This window comes from Typopeltis vanoorti, chromosome 23 (genome assembly GCF_054136105.1).
Source record: "Typopeltis vanoorti isolate ZY-2024b chromosome 23, IOZ_Tvanoo_1.0, whole genome shotgun sequence".
NCBI lineage: Eukaryota > Metazoa > Arthropoda > Arachnida > Uropygi > Thelyphonidae > Typopeltis > Typopeltis vanoorti.
Window position 1 is genome coordinate 17,471,486 of NC_143571.1, and position 27,565 is coordinate 17,499,050.

Sequence of the window (27,565 nt, forward strand, 5' to 3'; positions counted from 1 at the left end):
TCTGAAAGAAAACCCATCTGTGAGAAAGAATGTTTAATCCTGTCATCATAAATAGAATTTAGCATGATGTAATTTATAATTTTTTTTTTTCACTAGAGGTCATGCCAGTAGAATAACATGTGATCAAATCATTGTTTCTCTAGCTTACAGTTAATAATGTAATTCAGCTTGTCTTGTATATTTATGTATGCTCTAGATGATGATCTTGATATGAAGATCGAAACGTCGGGATAATAAAAAAGTTTTTTAACACGGTTGTAAATTCCATAAAATTTTTAAATGAATGCTGATCACCATGTAACACTAAAAGAAAGGATAATAATAAGTGGCAGCTGGATTATTTGCCAGCCAATTGAGAAGCCTCCTAATGCTTTATCATCAGGTTCATCCCATGTATTATTTATTGGCCATCCTGGTTTACAAGGGGTGTAAAAGGGGCTGGCTGCTTTACTCTTGAGTGGAAGGAAGTTTAAGGGTCCCTACAGCACATTTGGCATACCCTAAGTTTGCCATGTCACTCTCACTACATATGAGTGGAGAGAGCTACAGAAACCCTGCCCTGAGAACCAAAGAAGACAAGTGATCTTTGATTTCATAATGATATTTCCATCTTCTCAAAGAACCCAATGAATTGATGAGATGATAATTGAACTGAACAAAATAAGCAAAATAGCATGACTTGAGATTAATTTTACAAAAATAAAAATCATAATTAATAGCACAAAAATTCCTGTATAGCTAGATGGCTTAAATACTGAATAAGTCCAGAGTATATCTAAGTGGGGCAAATAATATCCTTCAGCAATAGACAACACCAACAAATACAGTCCACAATCAAAGCATGAATAATTACTGGAGATTGGGCCAGTGGATGATGAGGGATGATTATGCATCTCTCTCTTAAAGGAAAGCAGTTGGATTCCATTATAATACCCACAATGACATACAGCGCCCAACTTGGACCTTGACAAAAAAAAATAAGCAATAAAACTTAAAATACATCAATGAGAAATGGAGAGAAGTATTTTGGGAATTTAAAAGGCACAGAAGGTAAAAAATTCAGATATTAGATAGGTCATAAAAATTGTTATGTTATTCTAAAAACCAAAGTGGAAGTGAACTTATGTGGTCAGGATGGACAGTTCTTACTATAGTTTGGATTCTCAGAATGAGCAAGAGATCCATAGAAAGAAAGAGGATGAGGTGGAGAAATCAAATCATAAGAACAGCAGAATACAACTGAATAAGGATCCATAAGAGAAAAGAATGGAGAAACTTGAGGGAGGTTGTTGCCTAGTGGCAGGATACAACAGGCTGATGACAAAACAAAATTAGGATCACTCATCTTTTGCATGTCCACAATTTTCAGTCATTGTAAAATATTTGGATCAGTGTAAAGTCACTTCACAGTCATTGTCCTCTTTTCCCAACTCTTTAGTAACATTCTGTTTGATATTATTTTTATCTCAACCTTGCAACAAATATTCTCAAACCCATCACACATACTGTACTGTCATTTTTTTATATTCACATATCATTATTGGTACTTCTCATATGCTTAGTGTCTATTATCCCTTCCTCAAAAATTCTGTCTCTGTATTTTTATTGCTATTCCTATCTATAATATCATACTCTGTTAACTGAGTTTTGCACATGCCATTATTTAACACTCTTACTTGTGATACACTTCGCATGCTCATGCAAATATAAGCGCCTCCGTAGCGCAGTTATTGGCCCTTCCTCAAAAATTCTATCTCTCTATTTTTATTGCTATTCCTATCTATAATATCATACTCTGTTAACTGAGTTTTGCACATGCCATTATTTAACTCTTACTTGTGATACACTTCGCATGCTCATGCAAATATAAGTGCCTCCGTAGCGCAATTGGAAGAATGATGGTACGTTGCACCATTCGATTGAAAAAGGCCTAAGTTCGATTCTCGTCATGATGGTAGGAACCTTTATATGGACTTTTTCGATCGAAGGTGAGTTAGCCGATCTCATACGAAGGTAGCCGGGTTTTTTTCTCCCAGAAACTCAGGTTTTTCATCCTGCATACAGACAAAACGGCCCTTCGGAACACTTGCAATTTACAGACAAAAATACTAGCTGTGGTTGTGGTTGGCATTAGATGGCGCTGATGTAGATGATTGGTAGTAGAGGATCAGTATAATGGTGGAGACGGAGAGTTGTACAATAGGTGTCCTCCCATGATGAGTCTTCGGACTCCTTGCAGGTGTCACGAATAATAATAATAATAATAATAATAATATCACCCATTGGAAGGTCTACAAACAGGTCTTCAGTTGGATTTGTAAAGCAGCATAAGAAAATAACCTGTCATTATTCTCTTGTGCTGCCTCATCTGTTCATGACCACCCATATCATTTTTCTTCATTCTAGGTTGCTACATTCTCCATGAATCGCTCTCATTCCCCTATTCCTTTCACTGATTACCCCTGTATACTCATATATTTCAGTTTCCCCTTTATCCTTGTAGCCATCTTCCTTCTATCCTTAACCTGCTCCTCACACTTAATTATGCCTATGTGCATACTTTCTCTATTGCTCCAAATGCCCAACCTCAAATCCATTTAAATTTTCTTTTCCTTATTTTTTTTTACTCCTTCTTCATTTTATTTTCCTCTCACACTTGTTCTTTTAATATTATAAATCTGAGTTGTGTATAATTTCATGGTTTATAAATGTGAGTTATAGAAATAAAAATATAATGCAATCGAACAAAATTATATTGTTTACCTAATGGAAACTAAATTATATTGTTTAAGGATCTTTGAAACTGATTTGCCTTCTTTGAGGTGAAGCCATGGCTTTGCCTCAAAGAAAATTCAATACATCTGTGACACTTACAAGCCAATCCTTAAAGAACCCTGACCACATATGGCAAGTTACAATTCTATACATTGTGTGAATCTCTGAATCAATTTCAAAGATCCTTAAAAGATATAATTTGGTTCCCACATGTTCCTGTTGATAAAATCTCTTCCAGGTTACCCTCCACAATAGATAAACAGGTCCTCTCCCAGTAGTGGCCTGTGAAGCTTTAAGTGGGGGGGGGGGTGCTGCCTATACAAAATAATTTTAAAAAAATTCTTTTTTTTTCTAATTAGTAAGCAATTTATTAATAAACAAATCTGTAGATTTATTTATTAATAAATTGGTTACTGATTAGGAAAAAAATCATTTTTTAAAAATTATTTTGTATAGGGAGCACCCCCCCTCCCACTTAAAGCTTCACGGCCCACCACTGTCCTCTCCCCTCCCCTCCCCTTCCTAGGTGTTTATCACTTTTAATGTGATTACCTACTTGAACACAGAATGGAAAAAGGAACTGATATCCCATAATATGGAGTTGATTAGGTGGACTTCTTGAGAGATAGTGCAGGCAGAATGTGGTGGAGGAACACAAGGATCAAGAGTTTGGATTTGGTCACAACAAAGGAGGATATCGTTGTGAATGTGCTGTCATCCCACAGATGGAGAGAACAATCATTGGTCTTAACTTGGGAGATTATCAGAAAGAAAGAAAGAAAAAAAAAGCCTGCAGGAACACCAATATTATATTATCCATGAAAAATCTGGTTTAGCACAATAAAGATTGAACACTGATCACAGTATCTTCCGGTTCAAGACCTACCTGTTACACTGGTATCTTTGATCAATTGTTCAAAGAAAGTGTTGAAGTACTATTATCCCACCCAAACTTAAACTGGAATGACTGTCTTTCAACAGCAAAAATTTGCTCTCTCACAGATATGAGCAAATGACTCATATCTGTGAGAGAGAAAACAATCCAATGTTATTTCTATGCCTTCTGAATGGCTTGTTCACTGATGATACTGAAACGAATGAAATATCTTCATAAAGTATTATGAATTTTCTTGTGTAATGTAATCTTTCTATTATGTCATAAGTGCCATTAAAAACTAATCATATTTCTTTTTAATTAGTTTTTCAGTTTCTAATATTATAAAAAAATTTATAATATTAGAAACTATGCAATAAATGTATTAATTATTATTAATAATTAATATATTTATTGCACAAATAAAATATTTATTTCATTCAACATTTTCAACAACTTCAGCTACTGCAAAAGTTGTGAACTTTCACCACATTTAATGACACATTTAATATTGATAATTAAACCAAGCCTGTTAAATTAAATTAAATTAAGCCTGTGTAGCTCAGTGGATGTGGTGTTTGCACACCACAGTGCTTGGCCGCATGAAGGAAGACTTGGTTTTGAGTCTAGTTGGCAACTAGAGGAAATTTTTCTAAGCCTTTTTTCGACCGGTTCCCGAGTTAGTCGATCTCTGGCACGGGCAAGTGGGTTTTTTTCTCCTGGAAACTCAGGTTTTTCGTCCCATACACTCAAGAAAATTGACCGTAGAACCCACGTTATTTTCAGACATTAAATATGAGTGTTAGGGTTATTGACCACGAGATGGCGGCACTTGTAGAGCCATCTCTCTTCACTGTGCCACTTAATTAGTGATAGCCTTGGGCCAGCTATCTCTGATTGGGTACTAGTGGAGATTGAACTGCCCACTCAGTCTCCAAAATATATATGGGAATAAAAAGGCGTTAACCTATTATATATATATATATATAATTAAGCCAAAACATTATATTTAAACTTACCCTTCGAATGTGATCTTGTAATCCCTTCACACCATAATTTCGAATAACAAACCATAACTTCAAAGATCGGAATCTTTTACTTAACTGAAGCTGCCAGTGCTAGGTAATAAAATGCAGCATGTATCAATACAATGATGTGCATTAATTAATTTCTGATTAATAAACAATAGTTAATTGAAAAACTTTCTGTAGGCAAATTAACAATAAAAGTAATTTAAGAATTTTTACAATAAAGATTGTAAAGATTGGTTTCACTTTAATAACAGCGCTGAATGAGGAGTGAGGCAGACAGAAGATCAGATCTGATTGGATGGTGATCAAAAACTATTTAACAGAAACAATATCTAAATGCAGCTAGCATAAAATTAGCAATTCAAAGTTATTATTATTTTGGATGATTTTGACTAAGGCAACACAGAATGGAAAAAAAAAACTAGGCCCCTGCTGTTTAACTTGTTTGTAAATGATATACCATGCAGACTGACTGGGGATCTTCAGTTATTTGCTGATGATGCAAAGTTAGGAAGAATTATAAATAGCACTGCTGATGTTAATTCCATTCAGGAAGATTTCAATAGACATTTTACTTGGATAAAAGAGTGGGGTTGTAGTTTTAATATCAATAAGTGCAGGGTGTTGCATTTTGGAGTGCAGAAATATAAGGCTGTGTACTATATTGCTAGTGTTGCAAAGGCTGCACATCGTAGTGCTGCTATAATAAGAAGTACTCTAACATGTAAGGATAAGGAAGTGGTTGTGCCACTGTATAAAGCACTGGTCAGACCACATTTGGACTATTGTGCTCAGATCTGGTCACCTGGTTTTCAATGTGATATGGAGATGTTGGAGAGGGTCCAGAGATGAGTCACTAATACAATATCAAGAATTTAGAATGCTGGCTATGGAGAGAGGTTGAAGAAATGTGAATTGTAGAGTTTGGTGGATAGGAGGAAGAGAGGTGATATGATAGAAACATTTAAGTTAGTGAGAGGATTTTATCAGATTAATCCAGAGGGGATTATAAAATGAGTAGATGGTGAGAGGGGAACAACCAGAGGTCATTCCTGGAAGTTGTGTAAAAGTGTGGTGAGGAGGGATGTGAGAAGCAGATTTTTTACATGGAGAATTGTCAGTGAATGGAACACATTACCAGAATGTGTTGTTAATTCAAGGAGTGTTAAGGATTTTAAGATTCTATATGATAAATATGTTGTCAGTTGAATGAACCTCTCACTGCTGACTCCATAGATTGTGTAATAATAATAATAATATAGAGCTGATTTGGGACTTCTTGAGAGATAGCTCAGACAGAATGTGGTGGAGAAACACAAGGATCAAGAGTTTGGGATTTGGTCCCAGCAAAAGAGAATATTGTTGTGAATGACCTGTCATCCCACAGATGGAGAAAACAATCATTGGTTCTAATTTGGGAGATTAGCAGAAATGATTAATGTGGATTTACAATTCATAGAATTACAGACTTAGTAGCCAGCTAGAAGCAAATGGAGAAACTTCAAGAATATGAGATCAGTAGTGTTTGAGAGTTAGTTAAAAATATTTCATAACAGCAGTGATAGTCTGCATGCCCAGAAAGCCAAAATACATGAACCTAACTTCAACAAGAATGACTATCTGAAATTATCAAAGAAATGAAGTCCTTTACTAATTCTGGCAGAGAAAACTCTGCCAGAATTAGTAAAGGACTAATGAAATTACCTGAGAATTGCTACCCATGCCTATCTACGGTGCAAAGTACTAATTTGTTATCACTGATTAAGAAAGCAGTAAACACTACCAAGTAGCCACATGACTAACAGGTACATTGCTTAAAAATGCTTATGTGTTGGCAGTACATGACAGTTTAATAGTATGAATTCACAACACAGAATATAAGAAAATAATTATTATTTATTTTACTTATTTGTAATATTTTGCTGGTATTCTATCAGCAGAATCAGCTTGCTTAGTAGAGATTACAAAACTGTAGAACAATACAACTCTTTCTTATATATACGAAGTACTATGTTCGTGTAAATTATCTCACTATAGACAAACAGGAAGATCTATAAATGAACATATCTCTAAACATCAAGACCACTGTCTCATCGAACCTCATAAATCTGGTCTTGCTCAACATGGAATTGAAAACACTAACCACAAGATCCAATGGAATAATGCCAAGCTGCTACTTAGATCTATATATAAACATGAACATTTCGGTGTCGAGGCTAGCTGGTGAACGGACGTGCTATCAGAGAGCTCCTGAGAGATTTGTATGACGAGTGGTGTGGAATTTGTGGATGTGTGGAGTGAGTTTGATGGGCGAAAGGATCTATATAAGATGGATGGCTTGCATTTGAATGGTTACGGTGTAAGAAGACTTGAGAAAGTGTTGCTGAATGTAGTGGATGTGCAAATTCAGGGAAACTAGATTTGTTAGGGGGGGGTAGAGATACAGTCCTTATGGAGGCAGTTGAATGTAAGAATGAATATAATATGCCAGAGCAAATAAGGACAACAAATCAGAGTGGGATAGTTAATATAAGTTTTTGGCCATGGTTGGCACTTCCAGACCACAGGTTATAGGTATTAGTGAAACATGGCTGACTGTAGATGATATAACTAGTGGGATTGAATGTGATGGGTATAGTGTGTTCAGGAATGACAGAGAGAATAAAATGGGGGGAGGAGTATTGTTGATGATATCTGATGAGCTCCAGCCAAGGAGAATAGAAGTTGAATTGCAGGATAGAGAAAAGAGCACATTTGAGGCCATTTGGTGTAAGATTGTGGCTAGCAGAACTAAATATACAATTGGGTGCTGCTATAGACCAGGTGATGGAAAAGATGGTGGTGACAGTATGCACAAGCAAATAGAAGAAATGGGTGGAAGGAGGGTGATTATTATGGGAGATTTCAACTATGGTCGCATTGATTGGAGTGAGGAGAGGACACACGGGAGGAAGGAACTGGATTTTATGCGGTTATTAAGGGATAACTATCTGCGACAGCATGTAATGGAAAATACTAGGGGTCAGAGAGTGCTTGACCTAGTAATTACATCTGAGGATTTGGCTGTAACAAATATGACCACATTGCCACCAATCGGTGAGAGTGATCATAGGGTCTTAACTTGGGAGGTGGCTAAAGGTGTAGAATTTTCAATTAAGACAGGGTACATGTGGAATTATCGGGCGGGAAAGTATGACAAGCTTAGGAGTTTGATTGGTTCAGTGCCATGGCATGTACAACTGCAAGGACTAGAAGTTGATAGTGCATGGGAGGTAGTTAAGAAGTGCTTGCATGAAGCAATGGCTGACTGTATACCTAGAGTCCGAATAATAAATCAAGTAGGGGTTAAATGGATGAATAACACCATTAAGCTTGAGTTGCAAAAAAAGAAACAACTATGGAGGGAATTTAAGGAGAAGGGTGACCGGCAGGCACATGAACGGTATAAAGCGCAGGCCAGAAGGGTGACGAGTGTGGTAAGAAAAGCAAAAAAGGATTACGAAAGAACATTGGCCATGCAGGCTAAAGAGAATCCTAAACAGTTTTTTAGATATGTAGCAAGTAAAAGGAAAAATGTACATGGCAGATTGATTTTAAAGAATGCCGATGGTAGGGAGGTAACTGAATCAGTTGAGATAGTTGAGTTACTGAGTGAGCACTTTGCAAAAGTATATCATCCAGGTGGTGACATTGCAGAAACGAATAAACCAGTAGATTATACGGGAATTGTGGTTAATGAAGTGGAGGTGAGTAGTCTATTGCATAACCTCAATGTCAATACATCTGTGGGATTGGATGGTATACCAGCTTGTGTTGTACGAGAAGCAGCTAAAGAATTGTCAGTACCCTTGACCATTTTGTTTAATTTGAGTCTCGGGTCTGGGTTAGTCCCGAGCGGGTGGAAAGAGGGGAAAATAGTTCCACTGCATAAAGGTGGTTCCAAGACTGCTGTTGTAAATTACCGACCGATTAGCATATCAGGAATCATTGTCAAGGTCTTAGAGAAAATAGTCAAGAGGAAAATACAAGATTGGATAGAAGAAAATGGGATACTGTATCGGGGACAGCATGGTTTTGTGAAGGGTAGGTCATGCCTCAGTAACTTGCTCACGTATTATAACACAGTGACGGCTGAACTGGATAAGGGTAATGGGTTTACGGTGATTCTGCTGGACCTTGCCAAGGCCTTTGACAAGATTCCACATGGAATTCTAATCAGTAAATTGCAGCATATGGGAATGGACATGGGGTTGGTGAGATGGATAGGAGGGTGGTTGACGGAGAGATATCAGAGAGTGGTTTACTCGGGAGTGGAGTCCACAAGACGGCCTGTGACTAGTGGTGTGCCACAAGGATCTGTTCTTGGACCACTGCTGTTTAATTTGTTCATAAATGATATAGGAAATGATCTGAGAGGAACAGTTCATTTGTTTGCAGATGATGCGAAGTTGGGTAGGGCAATAGTGAATGCAGATGACGTCAAAATTTTGCAGGATGATTTGGATAGATTGGAGGTCTGGGCTAAGGAGAATGGATGTCAGTTTAATGTGGCAAAATGTAAGGTTATGCACTTTGGGGTGAAAAGATTGGCGGCAGATTACTGCATTGGTGGAACCCTGCTCCAGGAAATTGATGAGGCACGAGATTTAGGAGTGTTTGTAGATAAGGAATTGAAATTTAGGGGACACATTGCAAAAGTGACCAAAACAGCTCATCAAATCACTTGGTTGCTGAGGAATACGTTGACAAGCAGAGACAAGCAGGTTATTGTTCCTCTCTATCGAGCCTTGATAAGACCCCATCTAGACTACTGTGCTCAGATTTGGTCACCTAGGTTTCTTCTTGATGGGGAGGAGGTGGAGAGGATCCAGAGGCGAGTGACCAAGATGATAGCAGGTCTGTGGAATGAACCGTATGAGAACAGGTTGAGGATTTGTGGGTTGCAAAAATTGGTTGATAGGCGGAGGAGGGGAGATATGATTGAGACATTCAAATTACTGAAGGGTTTCTATAAAATTAATTCAGAAGATATTTTTGAGAACAGGGCTGGTTGTGGGAGGACTAGGGGACATCCATGGAAACTGGGCAAAAGTGTGGTTAGTAGGGGTGTTAGAGCTGGGTTCTTTACTTTTAGAGTAGTGAATGAGTGGAATGCGCTCCCTGAGTCTGATGCTGTGACAGTGAATGAGTTTAAGGCGAGGTATGATAGATACTGTATGAATGTCAAATAGTTGTGATGAATATGATTTGGGGCCTCCCTCGATGAGTCTAATGACTCCCTGGAGTTGCCCGTAATAATAGTAATAATAGTAATTTATATAAAGAAAGTGTGAAGCCTTACTTCATAGACTTAATCTTAATCAAAATGATTGTCTCACTATTCCAAAAGTTTGGGAAATTGTTATCCTAAACTGTATTAAATAAATTTAGCTGTTATATTTTAATTTTAGTTTAATTAGTTTTAAGTTCAGCCCATTGGTTTTAAGCCCTGAACATGCAACTGTATATGTAGAGGAATTCCAATTTAATCGTGAGCACTATTGTTTTTCAATACAATTCCTATTGTTGCTTGAAAATTGTGCTGATGATGTCTTATGATACATAAGATGAAATATTTAGATAAGAAAAAAGTTATTTACTGTGGCATATGTGTTACTTTATAGTTATAATATAACTCTGATAGCATTAAAAAAAAAGACAGTAAATCTACATATATTTCGAAGTTATTGTCATCATGTACTGTCTCTTTAACACATAATCTACACAGGAAGTGAGGATCATAGCTGCATATTATAAGTATTTTTATTGTAATTCTAGAACTCTAAGATTGTTGTTCATTAAAATATGACCCACCTTCAGTTACCTGTTAACAATATTTGGCAATATCTGCACAGACTCTTTTTTTTTTTTAGTTAAATAACACAGAGAATGCAACTGGCTACACTTACTCTTTTTTAATATATATTTATCCCACACACAAGAGGCACCTATAGCACATCAGAAAGAAGAAGCCTATTGACATTCTTCTTAAAGAGTTGTAGGTGGAAATTGTTGGGAAACTCATAATGAGAATGGCTGTTCCAGAGGACAGAGGTAGATGGAATAAATGAGGAAGAGGAGAAGCAGGTTCGATGAATCTGTAGTTGTACTGTAAAGGGATGTTGAACAGAAGCTGCTCTTGTTTTAACAGACCTAACAGCAAGTGGAGGAATGATGTTTGCCAATTCATTGGAGCAGTGACTATGGAAGTACCTGTAGGAGAGACACAGAGTTGAAACATTGCATCAGTAGACAGGATGAAGTGAGCCTGTGAGAGTCATCTATAATCTGAATTGCTCTCCTCTGGACTGCATCAAGAATTTTTATAGGTGCACCACCCTAAATGTGTGTACGGTATTCTAATGATGGGCAGATTTGGGATTTACAGAGAGTTAGTAATTGGGTGGGCGTAAAATAGCTTCTTGAGTGGAAAAGAATGCCTAGTTTTTGTAGAAGCTGAGGAAACTATTGATACAATGTGTTTATTGATATGATATTATACCAAGAGAGGTTGGAGGTAAATGTCAGTCCAATAGAGAGAGAGAGAGAGTTCATCCTGTCTGGTGATATGTATATTATTGAGGATGAGAAGGTAAGCTTAGATCCCTTTTGCAAGAGAAAAGGTAGGACTGTATTTTGGTAGCATTGAAGATGACTAGGTTATCCTTTCCCAACTGAAGGATGGTATGGAGATCAGTGTTTAAGCCACTGGTTGCAAATCTTGATGTAAGGGATGCCTGGAAATGACATGAAACGACATCCTACTTGGATGTCGTTTCATGTCATTTCGTTCATCCTACTCCTTTGACATGTTTGTCAAAGGAGTAGGATGAACGAAGAATGTGTTATCATCAGCAAAGCTATGGATAGGATTTGCAGTGATTGAGAGCAGATAATTTATTATTATTATTATTATTATTATTATTTTACATCTCCAGGGAGGCCAAAGACTCATCGATGGAGAGTGTGCCAACAGCATCGAACGATTGTCCCCTTCCAACTACTAACCGCGCTCAAACTTACTTAACTGAGCCATTAGTAGCAGAGGCTCTACCAATCGACCAACCTTTGCTGGCAAATGTATAAGAGAAAGAGAGTAGGTGAGAGAATAGAGCCCCGAGGTACTCCTGCATTGGTGGAAATGCTCAAAGCAAGGGTACTTCCCACATGATACTCAGTGAATGAACAAGAGAAAGCTGGCAATTACAGAGAGTGGTAGGCAGACTGATGGAAGGCAATTTGAAAAGCAGGTCTTGATGTCAAACATGATTGAAAGCCTTGGAAATGTCAAAGGCAACAGTGCAAGTTTCTCCTTCATGGCATGTGTCCAGTGGTGAGTGATGTAGACAAGATAATAGCCATGGATCTGGATTGGTGGAATCCATACTGGCGGTCGCTGATTAACTGGTGAGCTTCTAGGTAGTGAAGAAGTTGACCATTGATAACTTTCTTCATTGTTTTGGAGAGGGGATTGAGGCAATGGTAATTAGTCAGCAGTTGGATGGTAGGCTTTTGTCTCCCTTTTTTGGAATGGGTTGAATAAATGTTAGTTTCCATGAGATGGGATAGGTACCAGCTGAGTATAGAAGATTGAAGAGACAACAGAGGACAAGTGTTAGCTCTAGAGTGCAACATTTGACTATAATCAAGGCGATTCCATTGGGACTAGATGACTTTGTAGTGTTCAAGTTGTTTTCTATTCTTTTATGTCTTTCTGCCAAAAGGCCACAGAAGGCATATGGTACTCAGGAACTGGTATGGAAGAAGGTGATTTGTCTTCATCTATGTAGGAGTTAGAAGAAAAGAGTGATGCTAGGAGTTCAGCTTTTTCTTTGGGTGATGTGACATATGGATGGGAGATAGGTGGGAATGCAGGTAAGCAGAAGTTGTGTCTATTGGCTTTTGCAAGAGGCCAGAAGGCAAGGCTACTCTTTGGGCAAGAGATGAGCTTTCTCCATTATCTCCATTGTTAATCATTACCTACATGGATCACAATAAGAAGACAGTGGTTCTAAGGGTTGCAGAAAGATGTTAAATTTTTATATTTAGTGTGTGGCGATATTGACAGTTTTTAATCTTACATCATTATGTGAGATTGGTAAGCAGTGTTCAATTGAGTTTTAGATGATGATTAATTTCTGTGTGTTTCATTAAGTATTCATTGATCCAAGACAAAATAAATCACAGTGAGAGAGAATATGTCAGCACATAGATTAACACGAAAGACAAATAATGCTAGCAGTGTGGATTTTTCAAGAATGGCATGGTGCTGTGAATGTAATTTGTGTCTAGGGAGATATTGAGGATGTCTGTATGGAGAGGTTGAATAAGAGAGCTCAGTGAACATGGGTATGCAGAAAATGTGATATGCTCATGCTCTATGAGACTTCTCAGAATGTGTGTTGTAGCAGACAAAATTATCAGGAAGAACTAGAGGTCATAAATATAGTTATGAAAGCAAGTGAGACTAAAGCTAAACTGATGGCAAGACAGTATGCAAGACTAATTGTGAGAAAACAGTATACCTGACAGGCATTAATGACAGTGAGAAAGTGATTCAGTATATGAAAGTAGAGTTGGTGAAGATAAGAAGGCAAGAGATGAGATATATGCAGAGGGAAAATGAGTCTGGAGATATGCATGGAGGAGCAAGGAAGGATGGAAGGAAAGATTGCTATGAAAGAGGTAATGAATGACTCAAGAATGCTACTTTATGGAGACTTGATTATTAGAAGTGTAGTGAATCAGAAAGTGCACAAGGTTTGTTTTTCTGGAAATAGAATGGACAGAGTGATTGAGATGTTGGATATGAGGAAGTGAGCAAAGGAGGTGGTAGTCATAGTAAGAATGAATGATTTAGTTGGAATCAAGGGGAATATGAGAATAGATATCAAGGAGAATATGAGAATAATATCAAGGAGAGTAAAAAGTTGAGCAGAGTAAAAGATAACAGTGTGGTAGGAAAGATAGCATGTTTCCCAGCTAAAATAATGAGTTGAGATTTGAAGAAAAGATTTTGAATAGTATGCTAGCAGCGCTGTGTAAGGAGGAAGGAGTGCAGTTTGTAAATGTATAGAATAATAATAATAATTATTATTATTATTATGATTCAGGCCTCCATGAATCAAAAGACATCACAGGAGGTCCTTCCTAGGAAACACAAAGTCTAGCAAGACCCATTGCAGGAGCTCCCTTCTAGGAAACACAGTCTATCATACCACTCCTTAAACTTATTGACCATTCTCACTCTCACCACTCTATCAGGCAATGCTTCCATGGTTCAACCACCCTCCATGCAAAGAAACCACTCCTCACCTTGAAATATTAAATGAGCAATTCATAAAAGTATTTCAACCTCATAAATGTATCATGGTATACCGAGTAAAGGGTGGAGGAGGGACTGATAGTGAGTGAGAAGGAGGTATGTGGAGAGGCTTGAATAAACTTGATGTTAATAAAACTGTAGGGGCTTGAAGATATATCACTGGATTGAGGGAATGTTTCAGAGAGTTAACGATAACTAACAATAGAGTTTATCATGAGTCTTACACTGGGCCAAGTTTGATAGGAGTGGAAAAAGAAAAAAATTGTGCTTCATAAAGCATGTGACCAGATTAAGGCTTCAAGTTATAGATCAATCTATGAGTATGGACTTCTGGGTTAAAGTGTTAGAGGGGTTAGTGAGGACCAAGATTCAGAAATCGGTACACAATAAATAACGGAAAAAACTCACATAGAAAGATTATTTATTAGTATAATTTTCGCCTGTGTGTCACAGGCATCTTCAGTACATTAAGCTCAAAATTAAACACTAACTGACAATTTCAAAAAGCGCCACCTAAGTAGCTGGTGTAAGATAACTAAAAAGGTCAATAACTTTCCTAAAAAAAAAAAAAATTAATACAATAAAAAGTTAGGAAAGATTAGCTGATTTGTAAAGTACTATCTCCCATAAAGGGGATAGACGTAAGCCGTCGGATCTGTTTAAGTTAGGAGAATGAAGTAGAGTTTCACATGTTTCTTTATAAAGGCGTTCCATGAGAAACTGACTTTTGTGAAGAACTCTTGTCTTTCTCCAATGAACTCTGTGTCTAGTGAAGAGGGCATGTTCAGAAAGTCCAGACTTTTCAGGTTTAAAGTATTCAATATAAGACTGGTGTTCTTCTAGCTGAATAGAGGCAGATCTTCCGAAATAAGATAATCCACAAGAGCACGGAATCTGGTAGACACCTGGATGATTAAGATGTGGAAGCTTGTCCTTAGGAGAAGTGAGAAAGGTGGAGATTTTTCTAAACGGTCGAAAGGCAACAAAAATATTCAGTGGTTTTAAAACTTTTGCTATACGTTCACTGATGCCTTGTACATAAGGGATAGTAATGCGTGTTATTTCCTCTGTGTTTGAAGAGGAAGACATATTAAAACTACTCAAAGTTCTTTTAATGAAGCAATTCTTATAACCATTAGATAGAAAGGAAGAAGTTATGTATTGTAGTTCTTTCTGTAAAAGATCGTCTGTAGAACAAAAGGAGTGGGCCCGATGAAAAAGTGTTTTAATAGTTCCTGCCTTTTGACTGGGATGGTGATGAGATTCCGCATGGATATAATGGCCTGTATGAGTCTTCTTTCTATAAATTGAGAAATGTAAGTTACCATCTGGTTGGCGAAGAATTAGAAGATCTAAAAAGGCTAACTGCTTATTTGATTCTACTTCTACAGTTTCAACAGTTAAAACAGATTCCAGAGCATTTTTTATATCCATAATTTCTCTATTTAAGATGGCAAGAGATTTTTTAGCTTCGTGTAGCTGAATATTTAAAAGAGACTTACTAGCTTTGAAGTAGATCTGATGAGCTTTTAGGGACCTAAAAAATTATACTAATAAATAATCTTTCTACGTGAGTTTTTTCCGTTATTTATTGTGTACTGATATGTCTACTCACGGTTTACCTCTTTTAAAACTTATTGCTAGACTTCATGGAGAGTCTATTTCCAAACAATCTGCTAGATACGGTAAAGTATTGGTAAAGAAGGCCAAATGCATTAACAGATTAATATTCCTTAAACGATGTAAGATGGCCCAGGTTATTCCAACATGTTGTAAAATAAAAGAAGTTTTTAGGTCCCCAAAAGCTCATCAGATCTACTTCAAAGCTAGTAAGTCTCTTTTAAATATTCAGCTACACGAAGCTAAAAAATCTCTTGCCATCTTAAATAGAGAAATTATGGATATAAAAAATGCTCTGGAATCTGTTTTAACTGTTGAAACTTTTACTACTGTAATGCGCATATCTTCAAGTTCTTACATAAAGGTCTTTAATGAGTCTCGTGACAAGCTAAAACACAAATTTGAATCACTAGTCAGCTTACCTAGATCCAGTAATAATACTATTGATATAGATAAAGTAGTCATAAATGTTTCCAGACGTCCACTAACAGACTGTGAATGTTTTGTTTTATCAAAAGGATATGATTTCGCTGTTACGCCGAATAAGGTGCCAATTATGGATTTTTTTCATAACATAGACAGGGGTATTCGATCCTTATCCCAAAAAACAGCCAACAGATTACGTTTTGAATGTGCACAAATTCTTTTTCATGCCAAGCCTCCTCGTCCTAATCTTTCTTACTCTGAGTTTAAAGCATTGAAATCACTGAAGAATAACAATAATTTAATAATTACGAAAGCTGATAAGGGGAAGGCTATAGTGATTCAAGATAGGAAGGAATATGAGAGAAAAATGTCTCTTTTACTTTGCGACTATTCAACTTATAGGCCTCTAACATCAGATCCTACCCGGAGTCAATTGAAGAGACTTAATTCTCTTATAGATAATGTATCTACACGGAATGAAGATCAAAAGAAAAAACTTAAAACCTTCTTCGGTCGTCCACCTAGATTGTATGGTCTTCCGAAAGTTCATAAACCAGGCATTCCGTTGAGACCAGTCGTAGATTGTATAGGTTGCCCCACTTACAAAATCTCAAAATTTTTATCAAATTTACTCTCCTCTTCAACTAGAAGAACTGATACTTATATAAAAAAATACTTTGGATTTCAAAAATAAAATTTCAGATCTTCATTTGGACGTTTCTGATATCATGATCAGTTTAGATGTTGTTTCTTTATTTACAAATGTGCCTCTTTCGGAAAGTATTGAATTACTACAACAGGAATTTCCTTCGGATATTGTAAACGTATTTGATTTTGTAATAAATTCTGGTTATTTTTCCTTTAAAAATAAGTTGTATCAACAAATTGAAGGAACAGCAATGGGTAATCCTCTTTCTCCTGCTATCTCCAATTTCTTTATGGAACATTTTGAACAACGTATCTTTGACGATATTTCTCCCAGACCTACGCATTGGTTCAGATATGTCGATGACATTTTTGCTGTATGGAATGGCTCTTCTGATGAACTTCAACAATTTCTCACTAAGTTAAATGCATTTCATCCTAGGATCAAGTTTACCCTAGAAGTAGAATCAAATAAGCAGTTAGCCTTTTTAGATCTTCTAATTCTTCGCCAACCAGATGGTAACCTACATTTCTCAGTTTATAGAAAGAAGACTCATACAGGCCATTATATCCATGCGGAATCTCATCACCATCCCAGTCAAAAGGCAGGAACTATTAAAACACTGGTTCATCGGGCCCACTCCTTTTGTTCTACAGACGATCTTTTACAGAAAGAACTACAATACATAACTTCTTCCTTTCTATCTAATGGTTATAAGAATTGCTTCATTAAAAGAACTTTGAGTAGTTTTAATATGTCTTCCTCTTCAAACACAGAGGAAATAACACGCATTACTATCCCTTATGTACAAGGCATCAGTGAACGTATAGCAAAAGTTTTAAAACCACTGAATATTTTTGTTGCCTTTCGACCGTTTAGAAAAATCTCCACCTTTCTCACTTCTCCTAAGGACAAGCTTCCACATCTTAATCATCCAGGTGTCTACCAGATTCCGTGCTCTTGTGGATTATCTTATTTCGGACAAACGGGAAGATCTGCCTCTATTCGGCTAGAAGAACACCAATCTTATATTGAATACTTTAAACCTGAAAAGTCTGGACTTTCTGAACATGCCATCTTCACTAGACACAGAGTTCATTGGAGAAAGACAAGAGTTCTTCACAAAAGTCAGTTTCTCATGGAACGCCTTTATAAAGAAACATGTGAAACTCTACTTCATTCTCCTAACTTAAACAGATCCGACGGCTTACGTCTATCCCCTTTATGGGAGATAGTACTTTACAAATCAGCTAATCTTTCCTAACTTTTTATTGTATTAATTTTTTTAGGAAAGTTATTGACCTTTTTAGTTATCTTACACCAGCTACTTAGGTGGCGCTTTTTGGAATTGTCAGTTAGTGTTTAATTTTGAGCTTAATGTACTGAAGATGCCTGTGACACACAAGCGAAAATTATACTAATAAATAATCTTTCTACGTGAGTTTTTTCCGTTATTTATTGTGTACCGATATGTCTACTCACGGTTTACCTCTTTTAAAACTTAAGATTCAGAAATGGGCTGACAGCAGCAACTTTCTCTTTGATGGATACATGGGGAAGTGCTTAAGAAATATCATATTTTAACAATCAACTTCCTTATTATAACAAGTTAAACATTTCTTGGATTTTGCACAACTCGGATTTTGGAAACTCTCTCTTTTTGCACAGTTCTCTGATGGACTGCTGTTGGTAACTAAATTGGATGGAATGAAGTAAGATAGTGTAGATTAGTGAACTGGATTGGAGATTAGCTGTCTCTGATAGTTATGTATCAGCAAGTTATGTATAAGGAAGCAATATCCCAAAAGTCACTAGTGGTGTGCCCAAAGGGACTGCTAATAATACTGAGGAAGGTATGAATGGTATGGTGATTAGCAGTTGTTTGCATATGATGCACAGTTTGAAAGAGAACTCTTACAGCAATGTTGTGGCTTTTCAAGTGGACTTGAATAAAATGAGTGAATGGGTAGGTAAGTAGGGTTTTCAGTTCAGAGTTGTGTAAGATTTTTAAAATTTGTAAAATAAATGTGGTATACATTTGGTGGGGATATATTGGAAGGGGTGGAGGAAATAAGAGATCTGGGGTGATGGTGGGTAGAGACCTAAACTTCAGAGGATACACTGCTAAAATTGTGAAGACAACAAAATGAATTCTGGCAATGATACAGAGGACTTTGACTTATAGAAGTAAGGAGATTATGATTATATTGTATAAGGCTATGATTAGGATGCATATGGTTACTGTGCATAGGGTCACCTGCTTTACAGAAGGACAAAGCAGATATTCAAAGGTGTCCACGGACAATTGACTAAGATGGTCCTGATTTCTAAAATGTTGAACAAAGTGGAGACCAGTGTATGAACAAAGATTGAGGAAATACAAATTGCAGAGTAATTTTTATGATATCATTCAGAGAGCCAATTTCCAATCCATCTAACCATTATACTGTCTATTCCCATCCTCAGCTTATGCACCAACTTATCATGTGGTAATCTATTGAAAGCTTTTGCAAATTCCAAGAATATTACTGTATATGATTCTCCCTGATTCTCCCTAACACACTCATCATCTTATCATAAAATGTAAGTAAATTACTAAAATAAAACCTACCCTTCACAAATCCATGCTGACCATAAAGAATACTATGTCTATTAACCCAATCTTATATTCTATTACTAACGTTCCTAACCAATCTCTCCAATTCCTTGACTACACAGCAGTTATACAAACTGGTCTATAATTGGAAGCTTCTGTCCTAGAACCATGTTTATGGAGTGATTCTTGATGAGTGGTACTATTTTGTCTTTTTACACTCATTAGGAACCTTGCCCACTGCAAGACTTTCATTAAACAACCAGGTCAAGGGCATAGCTAACTGTTGTGCACATCCCTTAAGAATACACGGTGAATGGATTGCTATTGGATGTTGTGAGTGCAAGCAGTGTGAATGAATTCAAGAATAAGTATGATAGCTGGTGTGTGTGTGTGTAGTATGTGGTCTTCCTCGATGAGTCTCTGACTCCATGGAGTCAGAGACTCTCTCTTAATAATAATAATAATAATATTAATAATATGCACCATTCCCACAACCTTAGTATCTAATAAAATCAACACCTGATACACCTCTGATTCTTTCACTTCCAATTCTCCTAATATTTGCCTTCCTTCTATATATTGCATGACATCATTTACACCAGTATGATATATGTTGATATAAGTGCTTTCAATAATTCCACTATATCCTTTGCAACACTCATTCTGCTGCCATGATTATCCACCAGTGTTAACTTGCCATGATTATTCTTTCTTTTGCTTGCCATAGAAGAAGAAGAAGAATTCCTTTGAATTAACCTGGGCCTGACCAGCAAATCTCCTCTCATACTACATCTTTTCTTTCTTTCTTTCTTACTTACCTTGCTTGTCATCTTCCTTCTTCCACTTTACAATCTTCGTGGATCCAATGGCCAACAACTCTAGCATTTCCTTTTCCAACACAGCTTGCTTGACTTCACTGTTCATCCATTTCACTACTATTCTGTTTACTCAATTAACCTGCTATTTACTTGCTTACTATACCTCTTCTTGAATGCACTCACTGACAAAGGATTCACATCCACTTTTATACAATGGAACAAGAATCTCCCTACTTCTACAAGTCAGTGGCATCCGCATCATTCCCAGAAGTCTATCTATTATTTCCTCTGCCTCTGACAATATATCCCCACCAAGCATAAATTCTACATCCTATCTTTGTTACCAAATTTTAAAACCTTACATTTTGCAACATTGAACTTGATCCCCATTCATTCAATCTATTCAAGTCTTCTGGTAAGGCAACAACATCTTTTCTACTCTTCGTACTTCATCACAAGTTTGCATCATCTGCAAACAGCTGAATATCAATATTATTAACATAAACAGGTTAAACTGTAATGGCCCTAAAACAGATGCCTGAGGCACACTGCTGCTGACTTTCCTCTTCCAGGCTATTGCTCCTCCATACACAACTTGCTGATACCTATCAGATAGCCAGTCTCTGATTAAATTTACTAATCTAATATCCAACCCCATCCACTTTAGTTTCATGCAGTAATCTATAAAAAGCCTCTGCAAAATCTAAGTATACTACTGTGTATCCCTCTCTCCTCTGTCCAATGAAGCCATCACCTTATTGCAATAAGCATGTAGATTACTAAAGCATGACCTCCCTTTAACAAATCCATGCTGTCCATCAAAGATAATACTATTGTTGTCAACCCAATTCTGGATCCTGGTTCTCACCAGCTTCTTCAACACCTTAACCATAACACCTGATACATAGACTATAATTTGATGCTTGAGTTCTATCCCCTTCCTTGAATAATCTTGCCCTCATTCTACTCCTTTGGAACTCATCCCAGTGCAAGATTCACATTCAAAAAATATGTTAAGGCATATATCCGCTCCCTGGCACATTCCTTCAGAATACGTGGTGATATGTTATCAAGTCTAACAGTCTTATTAACATCAAGTTGGCTCAATTCTACATATACCTCTTGCTCACTTACAGTCAGTCAGTCAGTCTCTCCTCCTAATCATTAACTGCTCTCAAACTCTCCATGATGTCACATTCATAAGAATGAAAGACCTTTTTGAACTGCTCATTAAGTATCTCCACTATATCATCTGCAGCAGTGTTGTTCTTATACCATTTTCTTCAATCAATGTCCTCCTATTGTATTTATTCTTTTCTTTTCTTTTTTTTTTTTTTTTTGCTGGCTACATATCGAAAGAACTCCCTATGATTATTTTTGGCTTCATTAACTACCTACTGCTCCTACTCAACCAAGTCACCCTCTTTTCCTGTTCTTTATAATCCTCATGGACTTGATTATTACCACTCCTCTTATGCTGCCTCCATAATTCCTTTTTCCTCTGCATCACATGCTTACTCTCTTCATTCATCCATTTAATACCTACTTTATTTAACCTTCTGACCCTTGGAATACATTTAGACATTGTATCTACTATATAGTTTTTGAAAATCCCCCCAAGCTGCATTGATCTCTTTTCCAGCTAACTCCTCATTCTATGCTACACCCACAAGCTGTCTCCTGAGCTCTTCATAATCACCCCCCCCCCTTGTAGTTTCACATATACCCTTTTCTCACAGAGGTCCTCACACTGCTGGCAACCACCCAAGTAATCACCTCACAGTCACTCTCACCAATTGGTGAATGATTTGACACTTCATTTATAATTACATATGGGAGAGAGAGAGAGAGACAATCATTCCAATTCAGATTTGGCCAATATAAAAGGGCTTAAGGTGTTCATAGTTAAAACTACTTCTATGGTAAATACAAGCTTCATTCCACAGGCATAGTATTGAACTTCATTCAATACTATGCCTTGCCAGACCAGACTTTGAGGTTTCATGTATTCGATATAATATTGATATTCATTAATTCTTTTTTCCACAGAATGCCTGTCTGCCCAAAGTATGTTAGATTACATTCACAAGGTATCTGGTAAACACCAGCAAATGATAAAGGTGACAGTTTGTCTTTTGCAGATGGCAACAGATGAGAAATTTTGTTGATATACGAAATATCTGTACTTTTATTTCATTAAAGTAAATTACTGTGGTTATCATGTAATTTATTGTTTATAGTCATGCCACAGGTACCTTTACAGATATAGATGTTGAAAGTTTTTTCACTTGTTTCGCTTGCTTTTCTGTTGCTTCTTGGATAAAGGATGAAACCAAGAATATAAAGCCATAGTAATAAACTTTAATGAAAAGTACAAATCTTTTGTACTGAAAATAACAGTATATCATCAGTGTATGAAAATAACAAGAAAATCAGAGAACAAAAATATAAGATACATACAACAATCCGTTGTATGATAATGGCTAACTGTACCTAGAGTCAGGAAGTAAATCAAGTGGAAGTTAAATGGATGAATAACAAACACCATTAAGCTGCAGCTGCAAAAACAGAAACAATTGTGGAGGGAATTTAATGAGAAAGGTGACCCTGCAGGTTCTTTATAATCCTCATGGAATTGATTATTACCACTCCTCTTATGCTGCCTCCATAATGCCTTTTTCCTCTGCATCACATGCTTAATCTCTTCATTCATTTATTTAATACCTGCTTTATTTAACCTTCTGACCCTTTTAATACATTTAGACATTGATTATACTAGACAGTTCTTGAATATCCTCCTAGCTGCATTGATCTCTTTCCAGCTAACTCCTCATTCCAGCTTCACCTGCAAACTGTCTCCTGAGCTCCTCGTAAGCACCAGCCTTGTAGTTCCACATATACCCTTTCCTCATACTGCTGGCAACCACCCAGGTAATCACTTCATGGTCACTCTCATCAACTGGAGGGTGATTTGACACCTCTTTTATAATTACAGCCTCTGATGAGATGATCAAATCAAAGACCCTCAGTCCTCATGTACCCTCTGTTACATACATATTGTCTGAGGTAGTTGTCCCTCAAAAACTCAAGAAACTCATTTTCTTTATTTCCAGTTGCTGTCTCATCATCCCAGTCTATATTGCCATAATTAAATTTGCCCATAATGATTACCCTTTTCTTATCTGCTTGGCTAATTTGATTATACATTTCATGGTCACTACCATCCACATTACCAGGTCTATAACAACATCCAATGAAATATTTCATTCTATGGTAAGGGTACATCAGAAAAATTAGCCAATATTCATTGCAAATATCATCTCCATACTATTCTCAAAACCTTTCATTCAGCCAGCTACTTTCATATGTTCTCCTAAAGATCGACTACATCCTCTTCAACATCCAGGAGTGTATAAAGTTCCTTTTGCCTGAAGTTTAGCCTAATTTGGACACACTGGTAGATCAGTTAACATCTGCCTTGAAGAACGTAAAAATTACATCTAAGATCATCTGTATGGCAAGTCAAGTGTTCAAGTGTAAGATCATGCATTTTATGATGAAGAGATCATTTTATGGTAAGGATCGAATGGAGAAAAGCATCTATATTATATAGAAGCCATTACAGGTCTGAGAAGTTATTATAAGAAAATGGTGCATCAGCTATGAACCACTCTCCCAACCTCAACAAGTATGGTTGCATTAATTTACCAAAGATCTGGGAGAATATCATTTTAAGACCTAATAGCCAGACTTATTTAATTAACTTTGTGCTTATCTGACCCATAGAGAGCACCATGTAAGGACATCAGGTGTCAGTTACAATTTAAATTGTTTCTACAATTACTTAGGTTTAATGCTGAGTACCTGTCATGGTTATTATTGTGCACTGATGATGCCGGGTAGAAAACCAGCAAGATATTAGTGAGTTTAATAAATGTATTATTTTCCTCTTGGTGTTAGTTATACCATTAAGGATTATTATAAATATGTTAGATAAATTGGAGCAAATGGTGATGGATATGAAGCCGATGATTTTGATAAGAGGAAAACTGATGGATAGACTTCAAAGAATAGTATATGGGAGAACTGAATCCATTAGAAGTTGGATGACTACTGGTATACCACAGGACTAGGTACTTGGTTTGCTGTGTATAATTTGTGCATGTAATATAGGAAATGATTTAAGGAGAAATATTCAGTTTGCTGCTGCTGATGTAAGAACAATATCCAATTAATATGAGATAGAGATCTTAAAGGATGATTTATATAAAAGAAAAGCAATGCTAGTTTAACTGTTCAAGTGGAAGATCGTGCATTTTATGAAGAGATCATCAAAGTCTACCACACTGATGGAGCTGAACTATATTAAACTGATAATTTCAAGGATCTGGGGGGTGATTTTGAACAGAGAGTTGAAGTTTAGAGAGCATATTGCAAAGGTGGCAAAAACTGCATATCACATCACATTACTTGGTTGTTGAAAAACACATTGAAAAGTAAGGAGAAGGATGATATTATGCCCCTTTATAAGGATTTAATAGTTTTATAAAGTCACATCAGGAATACTACATGCAGATTTGGGTTGTCTGAATTCCATGAGGATGGGCAGTGGATGGAAAAGATCCAGTGGTGAGTGACTTTTATCACTACATGGAGGAAAGAGAAGAGAGACAAAAAACAAGAGATCATCCATGAAATTATAAGTGTGGTTAGTGAGGGTGATCAAGCTACATATTTTTGTATTGTGTTGTTGTTATGATCCATCGAGTCGTTTCTGACTCCTGGTGACTCTATGAACATACACTCTCCATTCTGATCTGTCCCTGACCATGTCTTTCAGAACCTCCAAGAGCATCCCAGTTGCTTCTTTAACTCCATCCACCCATCTAATTCTTGGTCTTCCTCTTCTCCTGCTTCCATCAACTTTAGCAAGCATCGTCATCTTCTCCAGACTGTCATTTGCTCGCAAAATATATCCGAAGTATGACAATTTTTGAATATGTGTGAAGTATGACAATAAAGCCAGATTCAAGGGAGCAATCTGGCTTTATTCTGTCTATCACTGATTTATTGGTTTGCTTTGCAGTCCATGGTATTCTTAGTAAGCATCTCCAAACCCATAATTCAAATGCATCTATCTTCCTTCTTTCACTCTTTCTCAGCCAACTTTCACATCCATACAGCACCACAGGGAATACCATTGCTTTCACGATTCTGATTTTTGTTGTGAGGCTAATATTTTTATCTTTAAAGATCTTGCTTAAATTTGTCATTGCTTTTTTTCCAAGTAATAATCTTCTTCTAACTTCTTCGGTACAATAACCATCTTTATCAATTCGGGATCCTAGGAACACAAAATTGTTAACTGCTTCCATTTTCTCCCCATCTACTTCAAAATCATTAAGTTCACATGTTGCCATAACTTTTGTCTTTTTGAGGTTAAGTTTAAGACCACATTTAGCACTTTCTTCTTTAACTTTCATAATAAGTTCCTCCAAATCTTCTTTGCATTCTGCTAGGAAGGTAGTATCATCTGCATACCTCAAATTATTAACATTTTTTCCAACAATTTTAATTCCAACTGGAGACTCCTTCATCCCTGCCATTCTTAAAATGTATTTGCTGTACATTTACAACCATGCCTACATTTTTTTGTATGCATGGTTGTAAATGGGAAAAGTAGACTGCAAGAATTGGCTGTGAGTGCTTTGTCAGTCAGTACATTCAAGGAGAGATATAATAAGCACTGCAAGAATAATTTATTATAACGAAACATCTCCAGAGAGTCCAAAGACTCATCAAGGGAGGGCACCTATTCTGCAACTCTCCATCTCCACCACTCCACCATCTGCAACTACCTTCATCATCTACACCAATGCCATCTATCACCAACTACCTGCACTAGTATTTTCACAGACAATTACAAACATCCATGCCAATAACAGGATTCGAACCCACAGTCTCTTGGCTGGAGAGCGGATACGCTAACCACTAAGCCAACCAGGCTTGTGGTTGGCCAAGATAATGCCATGGGCCTCCTATGGTGAATCTTGTAATTCCATGGAGCTGCCTGAGAAAATAATAATATAGGTTCCTTAAATGAAGATGTAGCTGATGTTTTCAGAGTTCCCGCATATTTTCATAGTCCTTTTCTTTTTTTATTGTTGATTTTCATGACAATTTTTTTTATAATGGTTCAATTTAGTTATGAAATTTTGCAAATTTGTACTGGATTCATTTATGAGTATAATGCCATCTGCATAAAGTAAAGAGCTGAGATAAATATCTCCAATTTTGACATCAGGCTTAATGTGCTTTCCTTCATAATGTTATTATTATTATTATTATCATCAAAAGGTTCATTATGGCATTAATTTAAGGTCCCACATTATGGGAGTATTATTAGCCATGTGTGTGAAACACACATGCTCTGCCTTAAATACATTCACTGTGTATGCACTGACCACACTCTCAGGGAACTTTCCAATCATCAACCACTGTATCCACCCAAAAAAAAAAAAAAAAAACTGGTCTTAACTCTCCTGTCAAAACCTTTAACATGAGGTTTATAATAATAATAATAATTATTATTATTAATATTATTCAGCCCTCCATGGGAAGACCTCCTTAGGAAAGACCTCCCACGATGAGTGGGAGGTCCTTCCTAAGAAACACAAAGTCCATCAAGACTTATCGAGGGGAGTCCCCCCCTAAAAAAACACAAAGTCTATCATACCACTCCTTAAACTCATTGACCATTCTTACTCTCACCACTCCATTAGGCAATGCATTCCATGGTTCAACCATCCTCCATGCAAAGAAACCACTCCTCACCCTCTTGATCACAGTTTCCTTTTGTAACTTCCAGGGATGGCCTTTTGTCATCACTCCTTCCCGATGTTCAACCAAGCGAAAGAACTCCCCAGCGTCAACCCAGTAACCACCTCTCAACAGTTTAAAAGTCTCAATTATATCACCTCTCCTTCTTCTATCCACCAAACTCTGCAGTCCGCATTGCCTCAGCCAATCCTCATAACTATCATTGTACAGTCCTGAAACCATCTTTGTCATCTGCCTTTGTACCCTTTCCACAGTTAATTTATCCCCTTCAAATTGTGGGGACCAAATCTGAGAACAATAGTCCAAGCGTGTCCAATAGTCCAAAAAATGTATGCATGGTTGTAAATGTACAGCGAATACATTTTAAGAAAGGCAGGACTGGAGGAGTCTCCAGTTGGAATAATAATAATAATAAAGGATATTGGATATATAATGAGACTGGAACAGACTAATATGGTCTATACTCGTAATCAGCATGATGATGATGATAATAATAAATAAGATGCACAATAATCCATATGAGGCCTGATCAGGCCTCATATGGATGATTGTGCATGGATTTGGTCACCTGGTTT

At 36.8% G+C, this 27,565-nt stretch overlaps 1 protein-coding gene across 1 annotated transcript in view; it reads right to left on the minus strand.

The window, feature by feature from the left end:
- Positions 1-27,565, minus strand: part of Hdc (histidine decarboxylase) — a gene marked incomplete at its 5' end in the record, with an annotated part of 294,140 nt that overhangs the window by 74,732 nt on the left and 191,843 nt on the right. The window contains one exon of the mRNA XM_090413242.1: positions 4,669-4,767. Within this exon, the coding sequence (XP_090269368.1) occupies positions 4,669-4,767 (99 nt within the window). The remainder of the gene's footprint in view (positions 1-4,668; positions 4,768-27,565) is intronic.